Genomic DNA, 12,446 nt, shown 5'->3' with positions numbered 1-12,446 from the left:
TATTTTATTCATATTGAATTGTTTTTTGTGAGTGGTGAGAGATAAGGGTCCCATTTCATTCTTGTGCATGTGGCTATCTAATTTTCCTGGCACCATTTATTCAATGGGACTTCTTTTCACCTCTGTGTGTGTGTGTGGTTTTTTTTTATCTGCTTTGTCAAAGATCAGTTGGTTGAGGGTAGATGGTTTTATATCTAAGAGCTCTGTTCTGTTCCATTGCTCTCTGTGTCTATTTTTGTACCAATACCATCTGTTTTGGTTAATATAGCCTTGTACTATATTCTGAATTATGTTAAAGAGATGCCTCCAGATTTCTTCTTTTGGCATTTGGGCTTTTATATGGTTTCAATTAAAATATAGAATTTTTTTCTTGATTTGTCAAATATGACATTGGTATATTAAAGGGGATTGCATTAACCCATCCCTGTGGACAGTACAGACATTTTAAAATGTTGATTCTACCTATCCATGAGCATGATAGGTTTTTCCATTTGTTTGTGTCACCTGCGATTTCTTCCCTCCGTGTTTGGTAGTTTTCCTTTCAGAGATCTTTCACCTCCTTGGTTAAGTATATTACTAGCTCTTTTATTTTCTTTGTAGCTATTGCGAATGTTATTGAGACTTTGACGTGACTCTTCTAAATTGTATATTAGTTTACTTCACGTAGTCCTATATTACTCTCCATGTTTGCTATGTCAGTCTTATTCTCCTCTCTGCCTCTTTGAATGACTTGGTTATCTCAAGGTCCTTGTCTTCAAGCTTTGAGATTCTTTCTTCCCAGTGGTTTACTCTGTTGCTGAAGCTTCCTGCTGTATGTTTAAATTAAGCTCTGTCATCTCTTTTCTTATGTTGTCTAGCTCTTCAGTGACTTTTTCATTGATTTCTGGAAATATTTCTTGGCTTCTATTGTTAGTTTTCAACTTTCTCTTTGATTTATTCGCCTTATTTGCCATCCATGTTCTGAGTTCCATATCAGTCATTTCAGCAATTTCCTCATGTTTGGCGGCCACTACCATAGCTCCATTGAGATCATGTGGGGTGTCTGTTTTGTTTTTTGTGTTGCCAGCGTTCTTTTGCTGGATCCTTCTCATTTGCCTCCTCTTCTCTCTGGTCTGGGCTAATAGGTTTTCAGCGCATCTGTTGTCCCTTGCTGAGAACTCTCCTTTTAGTTAGGGGAGGCAGAGGACCATAGATGGAGCTCTTGTGTCCTACCTGGAATGTTGACCCATCAGATAGGTGAAGGGTGGGTGCACCAGGAACCTGTGGAACAGCTGCTCTGTTTCCATCTGTTCCTCTATGGTTATCTCAGTTTAAGCTGGTGCTGGATTATCTTCATGCAGGGTAGAAGATTGTTCCTCAGTTCATTGTTGAAAGTTCGAGTTGGGGGCTAACAGTGACCCTCTCCTCCAAGGCTGTTGTTGTGGGGGGTTGCTCTGCCCATGGTCACCCATTGTAGGTGACAGTGGCAGCTGGGTGAGGCTATCTAGGTATTGCTCATGGGTGACTGGCTATGGGCATTTGCTAAACCAAGTCCAGCAGTAATAGCTTCTCAGACCTCATGCATTCCTCATGAAACCTTGGGCATTTAAGTGATTCCACAGCCCAACAGCAGTGGTAATACTCAGGGTTGTGTCTCGGGGCCCAGGCTCAGCTCTGAAATCTCAGGAGTGTTGTTTCAGGCCCAGTAGAGACCCTGGAGCCACAGGGTTAGAGCACCTTGCCCAAGCACAGTGAGCAGCTCAGGGCTGGGTCTGGTTGTCACAGGCCAGAGCTGTACCAGTGGAGGGCTGGGCTGTTTAGCCAGCACAGAGCCTAGTGATGCCCATTCATGTGGGCAGGGGTTTGCCAAAGTGGCCCAGGGACTGTGGAGGCAGGCCAGGGCTATTGGCTGGCGGAGGTTCTCTACCCCCCAACCCAGGTCCCACTTATACAGTCACCCAAGGCTCCCTCCTCTGCTCAGATCCCATGCTGGAGGGAGGGATGCTCAGCAGCCAGTCACAGAGCATGACACGGGGGGGTGTCTGCTCTATCTGTTCCCTCCCGGTCTGGCAGGGGTGATACAAAGGCTACTGTTGGAAAGCTGAGTCCCAATCAGACTTGACTATAGATGACCAAAAATCATACTTACTACAACAGCCATCAATCTCATAATTCATATGAGGAATTGCTGAGAACAAGACAATTTCCTGGCATGCCTGGAAATCTCTTGACTTGGAAGCAACACTTAACACCGTGCACCTGAGTGTTCAAGTTGGCATCAGCTGGCAGCCACCAGCTCTCTGCTGCACCTGCTCCCTTACGTGAGTCCTCTGCACAGACTCCAAACAGTTCCCTGATCAGTCCTGAGGTCTACAGTGGTAGACAGGGCCCTCGCAGCTTGAGTTACTTGCAACTTTTACTCCTGTCCTTAAAAGCGGTGCCCCTGTGGGCTGCTTCTACTGTGCTATCTTTCCCTCTTTCCAGCACTGTGAATTGCACTGAGGCACCCAATTAATCCCTTAGAAAGTAAATCATGCTTGTGCATCAGAATCAGCCACGTCCTGTTAAATGGACTGTTGCTGTCCTGGGCTCTGCAAGTTGTTCTCCCTGTGTGTAGGTGGTACTTACAGGGAAGAGCCAGCTGAAGTGTTGTACTTGGGGACTGTGACCAGCTGAAGTCCCTCCAATAAGCTCTCGAATGTCCCAGGCAGTGGGAGAACCCTGGGGCTCCCAGGGAATTCCTTGTTCTTCAGTCCAGCAGAAGTTGGTGGAGGAGGGAGGCAGGTAGGGCAGGGTCCTGTCAGCTTGCCTTGGATAGGTCCTCAAACTACCTCAGCAGGGATCAAGGTGCTGGGAAAAGCCACTGTGCAGGGGCTCAAGCAGCATCACCACACCAGAAAGTCTGCCTTGAGGAAGGGCCCTCTGGGATTCCCAGACTGGCTGGTAGGGCCATCTTCACTCTTCCCCTGCCTCCTCTGACCTGTGAATCTCCTTCTAGTGTCCAGATGAAAACTTGCTGAGCTCACCAGCAATGGCACCGCAGATTGGGAATTTCCATGCTGAAGGACCCCCCAATATGAAAGTGGGGCTTTCCTGTGGGGGAAGCGTGCTCCGCCAATTTGCGGTGGCTCAGACCTAACTAACTGTACCATCTTTTCAGTTCTGCAATGTGGGCTCCCTTGCCTCCCACCTCTGTGCCCCCAAGCAACCCAATCTAATCCTTGGACTATGGGATCCAGTCTGCATGCCTGTTCCCTGGACCCCCAAATTTAATCCATGACCATGCCAGGGAGAAACGTGCTGGGCCTGAAAGGTCTGAGGTGTGCTCCAGCAAGCCTAATGCCCCACAGCTTCCGGGTCAGCTCTACCCTGGGAGCGCCAGCAGGTGGCTCTGGGGGGGCACTCCAGGGATTGTCGGGGGCAAGGGGCTCCCAAATTGAGCATCCTTAGGTCCACAGCAGGTCCTCAAAGGGAAACGAATGCATGGGCCCCACTCTGTGGAAACCCCAGTATCCTGGGCACAACAACAGAGAAGAAATAGCTGTTGGGGAGAGTCTCTGCTCAATTGTCCCTCTTGGCTGCAGTATGCAGGGGAGGGGGTGGTAGAACAAGTTAGAAGGGAGGAGACCTGGCACTCCAGCCCTCCTTACTCCTCTCCCTGGATGGAGGCCTGCACGGCATGTCCAAGCTCAGGGATCACGCAAATTCTGGGCAGTAGTTTGGAACAGTCTGGTGGGAACAGGTGACATGAAAACTGAAGGGCTGGAGTTCCAAGAGGCAGACAGAGGAACGCTACGTCTGGAGAGCAGTGTGGTGCCCACCATCTCAGCGCTGGACAATGGCGACAAGGAAGGGGCTGGCAGCCCAATGCTTGATTGTCAAGAAGCTTCCATTTCAGCAGTGGCAGCAGCCCTTGGGTTTCTGAGGATAGAAAAGCTCTCAGCAGCTCAGAGGCCCACTGCCTACCAGAGTTGAGAGGGAAGAAGGAATGAATGAAACTCTCCCTACTCTGTCCCCCAGGGGCCAAGCCTCTCTGGGGCGGTTCTCTGCCAGTGTCTTTTAAATAAAGGTATCATTTATCCTTTATACCATACTTTTACCATGTCATTTCTATGTATAGGGATGTTTAGATACACAGATACTTGCCACTATGTTACCATTGCCTGCAGCATCAGAAGGCTGCCTCGCTGTGCAGGTACACAGAGCCTCAGAGCGAGAGGCCGTTCCATGCAGCCTCCTATGCAGTAGGCCACGCCATCTGGGTCTGTGTAAGAGCTCTGTGATGTTGGCACAATGGGAAGATAGCCTCACATTTCTTAAAGTGTATCCTGTTGTTATGTGACACAGGACTGTGTACAATATTGTTCATGAATGCTATACTTTCAATCTATGTACATGGCAACCATTTCCACGTGCCTGTGCCTGTGGACCTGTGCCCCTCAGTCACTGTTCCTCTCTGCTCCACACTCCACAGGCGGCAGCCCTGTGTGGTACCCACCCACTCCCCAGGGATGAGCACTTTGCTACCACCAGTGAGCTGGGATGGGACCCTCACAGGGTCTCCTTATTCTGGGATTAGCCTTTTCCTGGGATGTCCACCCAGGATTTCTGTACAAGGGAACATACACACTCAGGTTCATTAAATCCTGCCAGCGCTGCCGTGTTACATGAAATTCTAACTTTCCCCCATCTGATGGCCACCAAGCCCTATCTTAATGTTGTAAGAGGCACATATGGGATCCTTAGGAAAGTGAGGGCCCTTTTCATACTTGGTATTCATGGACGTGTCTCCCTCAGGGACTTGCCTGGTTGTGTACTTTAAGTACAGCAGCAAGGAGGCGGGGTAGCACAGTGAGAGTGGACGTTACAGCCACCTGCCTGAGCCGCAGCCTGGCCCTTCCGCCTACTGACCAGGTGACCAGGAGCAAGTTTCTTCAAGTCACTGTACCTTAGTATCCTTGTCCATAATAAGCAAGACAGCACTGCCTGACTGAATTTTGTAAATATTAAATGATATAACACATATAGTGCCTGGCAAATTAACAGATATTTGACACGTTATTAAATGGACTATTATCATTACTTTATTTATATTAAAAATACAGATGAAATGGCAGTGCATGTACTTCAGTGGATAGGGCGCCGGCCACATACACCCAGGCTGGCGGGTTCAAACCTGGCCTGGGCCAACTAACAACAAATACAACTGCAACAAAAAAATAGCCGGATGTTGTGGCGGGCACCTATAATCTCAGCTACTTGGGAGGCTGAGGCAAGAGAATCGCTGAAGTCCTAGAGTTTGAGGTTGCTGTGAGTTGTGACGCCATAGCACTCTACCCAGGGCAACATAGTGAGAGTCTGTTTCAAAAAAAAAATAATCAAACAGATGAAATAACATAAAATAATATATTCAAAGGGTTCCGAAATGTGTATGTATTTTTAAAAAGTTAAAACTGTATTAAAATGGTAACATTCATGTCACATTTGACTTCTGCAATTACAAGAGGTGCCCAACATGTCTGTGTTCATCTGTTGTTATCTGTGTATATTGAGTGTTACCATTTTAATATAGTATTTAACTTTCTTAAAATGTGTATAATTTCGGCTCCCTCGCATATTATTATCATTATAGTAATTATCTCTTCCTCTTGATTTGCATGAGCTCCTTGTGTATCCATTTATCTTTTGATGAGTTTTGGATGCCATGAATATCTTAAGCCAATCTGTCATCTGTCTACTAAGTTTAAGTGTCTTTTCATTAAATATGAATTTTTAGTTTTGTCATCACACTTTTTCCCCCCCATATACCTTGGGTAGTTAGGAGTCTTATTTAAGAATAAACTCTTCCTCTCTAATATTGCTAAAGTGTTTTACATTTTCCTTTCATGTTTATTTTCAGATTTTATACCATGCAGATCCTGGGATCAGAATCTCTGACCTCCGTGAACTAATCTCTCAGCATCCTGTTTGTGCACTCAGCACTCTTGTAGATGAGACACGAGAGGGGACACAGAATGCAGGGCAGGGTGATCTGTGACAGTGTATCACTTAGCGGGAAAAGAAGGGCCAGTGTCTATCATATTGATTCCAAATGCAATAAGAAGGTAGAAGGGTGGAAGTACAGGTGTGAACAGGTGAAGGCTTTGTTGAGGATGTGGGACGGGAGCCGTACTTGAGGGATGGGGTTGGAAGCTAGGAGAGAAACATCCTGGGAGAGGGGAAGCATCCCAGAGAGGGGAAGCATCCTGGGAGAGGAGGTTGCAACAGCGTGAGCCAAGGTGGAAAAAGCAGGTGGGATGACGACTAGATGCACCTGAAGGCAGCAGCAGGTGAACGTTGGGCAGGTTGGGGAGCTCTGAAGGCCAGCAGAGGCTACAGGAGTCAACAGGACACACAGCAGACATCCATCGTTAGCATGCGTCTGAGTGGGAGAGGCAAGGATCAGATGTGTGCACGGCTGTGCTAGGTGTTCAATGTGGGGTGGGGAGCAGGATAAACTAGAAAGACAGGAGAGAGGGAGACCAGAGAGACACAAGCTGCAAGTCGTCTTCCCTGCGGGTGAGAAGGACCCTACTCGATTGGGCAGTAGAATATACTGCAAGGATTTTGAGGGGGAAAAAAATAGTAGGAGTTTGTAATCTGGAAAATGAAGCACCAAAGGAAGCTCCTGTGTCTTCCAGCCAAGGATCGTGAAGAATGGGAGAACCTTCAGGGGGGGTCCTGTCATGGGGTTTGGAGGTCTCAGTCACATACAACATGGTCCCAGTACACAGTAGCTGATGCTTAGCGAGAGCTTGACACGTGTTACATGTGGACTCAGAAGCAATGACTGGACATGGCAAAGGAAAGTGTCCTTGGACAACTGGAATACAAACCGAAGGACAGAGATCACTCCTGCCTCCCCCATCCCCAGCACCCACAGCAAGGAAGAAAAATTAGCACTGTTGACAAAAAGGGAACAATCAGACAAGTAGAAAGACAAGGGAAATTATCCTGAAATCTTAGGGAGAGTTTGGAGAAGTTTGGTAGTGTCACCTAATGCCACAGCAATCACTTAGTGATCACCGTTAGGCTTTCAGAGAGCAGGCGTAACGACAGCTTGATATTCCTCAACAGGGGGAGGGTGCAGGGCATCACCCATGTGCTGTGCTTAGGGACAGGGAGCCCCTGCTTGTACGATGCGTCAGGAAGTTTCTCCAGCACTAACAGCAGGAGCACCCACGGCAGGCAAGGCGGAATAGACAACTCTGACACGACCTCCCAGAATCTGACCATGTGAGTGTCTGAGGAGACTGGGAATCATCTGGATTTTTAGAAACCAAAAGAATATCTAGACATCCATGAAAGAGCCTCAAGGTACCAGGTGGCCTTTGTGTGGATTTAAGAGTTGTGGCTCGATTACCTTTTAAGTCACAAAAGTCAGTATCATCTGCCATTAAGAGATCTTTAAAAAGTATAATCAATGACAAAAAAAAAAGTTTGGATGAGCTTATTCAAGTAGAGTTTATTTGGATTTATGAACAGTTTATCGGACCCTCGCTGCGTGCCTTGAACAAGGCTGCTGGTGATCTGCTTGGGTGGTCTCCTGCTGGTGTTGTGGGACATGATCATCATAGAGCAGGACTAAGACTGGCCGGGCTCAGGGGTGTGCAGGACCACGTGGCTCTCGATTTTCCAAGTCTGTCAAGAGAATGTCCGACACTGTCTTCTCCATGCAGCCACGAGGGTGCGATTCCATTGTTCAAGGGCCAGCAGAGGCCTCATGCAGGGAGAGCAGTAGCTACATCATCACGTAGAGAAACTGCGCAATCCCCTCATCTCCAAGGTCAGGCACATGATGTTGGTAAGGTTTTTAGTCGGGTTTCCAGTAAAAGCCAGGAGGCCCCTCTTAGTTGGCCTCCTCTGAAATAGTAGCAGAGCCCTGGCAAGGCCAATCCATTGGCCAGTCTATTTCTAAGGCTCCGAGGTGGTCAGCCATGCAGCGTACGTGCAATAAGACACTGAGTTCCAGTCATCTCTGGACTCACTGAGTTCTCATGACTTTTTTAGTCTCCCAAAAGGTGTTTGTCATAATGGGCCATCTAAACCTGCTCTGAGCTCATGTGAGGATTTTTCTAATAGGCTGATGATGTGCTTCTTTATGTAATCAAAGAGAGCTCAGAATTCTGACCCTGCACACTCTACTGGGCAGGCCAAGACATGAAAGAGATTTTCTGGGTGATTCAAAGGCTGCCCCAGCTTTGTCAGGAAGAGCAGGTGGTGACACCAGCATAGTGCAGGGACATTTTCCTATCCTGGGGCCCTGGCTACCCTAAGATGTCATTAAACATTCAGATTGCCAGACAACTTTACTTCACAGTTCTATCCATCACACAGGTATAAGTGAGTGACTGTACCTGGTATTTGTAGGAAGCCACTCAGCTGCTTATGTAATAAGAACCATGGGCTCTATTTATCTGACTCATCACTACTGAAGATCTGCATACCACTGGGGTTCTGTGAAGAATCTTACAACATGGAGAGGGGGCTCAGATAGGGCCAAGGCCTGGGTAAAGACCATTTAAGATAAAATGTAGCTCCAAACTCACCATTCAACTCACTAATATATGACCCGATGATGTGCCTACCATGGGTTGGTGGCTTGAGAACTTGAACTTAAATTAGACTAGTGAGAAAGGAAAGTGGAAAGAATCTCCACACTAGTAACCACAGGAAGCCCTTAAAACTACTCACCCGTCCCTTAGAAAATCCACAAATGTGGAAAAGCATGTTGAAGTCATTTTCAGGGACATTTCTGGAGAATACCATCATCTCACTCCCATCCCTCCATCTCTTCTTTTTTTTGTTTCTCTAGGGATTCTTGGATTTTGGCAATTCCCAAAAGAAAGAATCAGATCACTTTCACTTAGTGTTAACAAATACAAAGGCATTTTTAAACAACAAGAATACATAGCTAACTAAAAAGATGTTATTTTGGAAAACCTCATTAAGTTCATCCTGGAACATATATCTAACTATTTAGGGCTATACTTACCTGGGTCTTGTCCTGCCAAACCGCACAGAGTGAGAGCCACTGGGAGCAGAGTGTGAAAGGAACATCCAGGAGGTGTGACCATCATCTTTGTACGACATTAGGTGCATTTCATTGTTGGAACTGGTATTTTAGTGGTGGCTTTCAACACCCCACGTGTTGTACTCTCAATGTCAGGACTGGCTTTCTATTATAAACCTTACTCCGCTGCCTTCCACTTGCTAAATTATCACAGTCATGCTCCGGGGCAGAGGCACTTGATTGGCTTGCACTAGACTAGCATTTGTGATGACCCAGTCCCCTGTAAATTAGCCCCTGGAATAAACTCTTGGCTCAATATTAATTTCTGATTAACACTTAAGAAAGTCTAAGTCAGCATCTACCAGGAAGATTTAAACCATGAATCAGAAATCCATACCAAATTTAAAAGTCTAACAATACACATTCTTGATCATACTATACTATATAAACAATTATATTAGGAGTAAAGAGTTGAAGTCAAATGAAATATTTTTGTTCCAAGCATCCTCCTCCAGATAAAATAATGGCTCAGTGAATTGACTTCTCTATTCCATCTGGTCTAATTTTTCATGTATCCACACACATAAACATGCCAGAAAGAAAAGTGAACAAACATGAGGCTGGTGGGAGAAGAAATTGCTGATTATGAAGGTTGTAAGGTTGTCAGTGATTCATGGACTGGGAGTCCACGGCCAGTGCCAGTAGGGGCTCTGTGTCCACAGCTGTTATTTGTGCTCTAGTGATTGCTGGATGTCAGGGGACACCAGTGACCAGCAATGACTGGAGTGGAGGCAGAAGGGGAGTGACACAGGGCCACACAGCACAGCCCAGTAGGAGAACAAGCGTATTTCTGCACAAATAACAACTCCAATATATGCTGTTTCAAGTAGCGCATCCAACTGGAACAAAATTTGAAAATAAAAAGACTCATAAAAAGGAATTAGTGTTACTGTTGAAGACTACCAAAGGTTTATTTGGAATGACACAGCACTGAAAACATAATCTGTTACAGATGATTTGTGGTTACAGCATACATCACCTATCTTTTTTTTTTTTTTTTTTTTGGACAATCTGTGAAGATGGGTTGCATAAATATAAAGAGGTGGAAATGTTTAGGAGCTGTTTTGATAGTGTTCTTTTGGGTGTGGACTAATATGCCCCATCTTCTAGCCAGTCTCATAAAGGCAGAAGTGAAGACTACTTAGCTGCTCATCCAGCTGGCCTATCTCTAACCACAGCAGCTGGACAGCCAGAAAATCAGGCCCTGCTTCCTCTGAAGGGGCAGCGGCGTGGACATGCTATTTGTCATGTCATCCTGAAAACTGCACAGTACAAACACAGATACTGTCCACTGTTTTGGCAATGGGATGGCTGGTTTTGCCCTGAGGCAAAACCGCAAGTGTAATGCCAGACAGAATAAGAGCAATGCATGTATCAGTGACACTTGGGAGGCAAAGAGCTACAATGGAAAGGACAGAAAGCAGCTATGTACATGCAGCCTTCTGCACACACATAGATCCAGCACTCATGGGAACTAGCTGTGTCACTGTGTGTCCACATATATGTATAGATGTGTTGGGAAAGAACATGGAGAAGTTTTGCAGCAGTTTAAACACAGTAAACTTGAAAGGGAGAGAGAGCACGTGCTCACACTTGGGCAAGGGAATAAAATAATCTGGTGCTACAAGATAATTTATCACATCTTTTCCAGGGCATTCACTCAACACCATACGCCAGAGACAGAGAAATTAAGGTCCGGTCTGGAGAAAGCTGCTTTAGAATTGGGATGGGATCAAATGCACAAGTCCCCACAGCTTGGACAAAGCACAAACAAACCTGTCATCTACAACAGGGGAATGAGTGAGGACTTTTGCCTTAATTTACTTTTTTTTCCCGCATACATGCTCCATTGACACATCCTCCCAAGCTTCATCTGGCATCAGTCTGTAAATCATTAAGAGCATCAACAGCAAAAGCGAACTCTTCAGGTTTTTCACGAGGGTTTAAAAACCTGATCACTGAGCTCTTTCTGCAATACTCGTTGCCCTAATCCAAGCGCCGGGTAAAGTTCTCTGGAAAGAGGCCCTTGTAGGAGGCGAGGTCTCGGTACTGAAGCCAGTCTGATTCCTTCACCCCCACCAGCCAGCCTGCATCCTGCAAGACAAGAACAGGGCTTTCAGCAAACTGCTGGCAGAATCCATACTGTGACAATTATCAGTAACTTGTTACAGTCGTGTGGTGGTTCTGCACCAAGATGTCCCATCACAGGTAAAGTGGTGTGCTGTGATCAGTGGGAGGACCTGTCCCAGGTAAGTTGTTGGTGAAAAAAAACAATTAAGGAATCAACATTTGTAATGATTCATTTGCTGTATGAAGCATAGTTAACTAAAGATTAATAATATTATAATTTTATATAAAGTATAGTTAATTGAAATTAACTGGATTATGGTAAGAGTTGTTAGGGAGGAATGGATTAGAATACAGCCAGTGCAAACAGAGGAATGCCCAGGTGAAAGCATTCCATGACCAAGAGTATTACCTGTCCCGGGGTAACAGTTGAAAAAAAGTCTTGAGGTTCCTTGGGTTAGAATATAGTGCTGGCTATATTACAAGGCTGTGGAGGGTCTTGTATTTCCTTATAAGAAAAAACTCTGACCTCCAAATCATATCCTATAAACCCATAAACCACACTATATAGGGCTTATCAAATACTACCAGGTAGATATGTGCTGCCTGATATTATTGTTGCTGCTATATATGATACCTAATTTTTCAAGTGTATATAAATTACAAAGCAGTTTGATGTTACGGCATTCTTGCTGGAGACATTCATACACTATTTATAAATTATTCCTCGTGAACCTTGGTCTGTTTTACAGGAGTGCCATCATAATAATGAAGACATTTATCCACGGAAAGGTTCAGGAACCATCTACATGTGTTCATACAGAATAGGAGATAATACTCCAAACTGAGAAACAGAGGCTGCTGTCTGACTTTGGACTACCAAAGATAAGCAGAGTCTAAGCCAGAAAAAAAGCTGAGTTGGAAGAAACAGTATGACAGTATGAAGGGAAATCAGTGGGAAATGGCTATCTCTATTATGCTCACCAGTACAGGAAAGATATTCCACCTCCAATGGGGAGGGCCCGATTTAATCTGAACCAATCCCCATTACAGGTCAAGTACATCAGATAAAACAAGGTCTCAAAAATTAATGAAAAAGCTAAAAACATTCCTTTTTGATATAATCTGAGACTATAAATTGATGCTCCCATATAGACTAAAAATATAAGCGTTTAGACAGGCCAATTTTTGAAGACAGAAAAAAACACCAAGAAAAAAATGGCTCAATAAAATAACTGATAATATATCCTAGCTGATGAGGAAAAGCACCCTCTTTAGAATTATGATG

At 45.4% G+C, this 12,446-nt stretch overlaps 1 protein-coding gene across 3 annotated transcripts in view; it reads right to left on the bottom strand.

Moving 5' to 3' along the window:
• Positions 1-9,968: 9,968 nt before the first annotated feature.
• AMPH (amphiphysin) overlaps positions 9,969-12,446 on the bottom strand; it is a 299,359-nt gene continuing 296,881 nt past the window's right edge. For all 3 annotated transcript variants that reach the window (XM_053608793.1, XM_053608795.1, XM_053608796.1), the window contains one exon: positions 9,969-11,185. In XM_053608793.1, coding sequence (XP_053464768.1) covers positions 11,078-11,185 — 108 coding nt within the window. In that variant the 3' untranslated portion in view covers positions 9,969-11,077. The remainder of the gene's footprint in view (positions 11,186-12,446) is intronic.

The sequence above is a fragment of the Nycticebus coucang genome, chromosome 11 (genome assembly GCF_027406575.1).
Source record: "Nycticebus coucang isolate mNycCou1 chromosome 11, mNycCou1.pri, whole genome shotgun sequence".
Lineage (NCBI taxonomy): Eukaryota > Metazoa > Chordata > Mammalia > Primates > Lorisidae > Nycticebus > Nycticebus coucang.
This window is presented reverse-complemented; position numbering and strand designations above follow the sequence as displayed.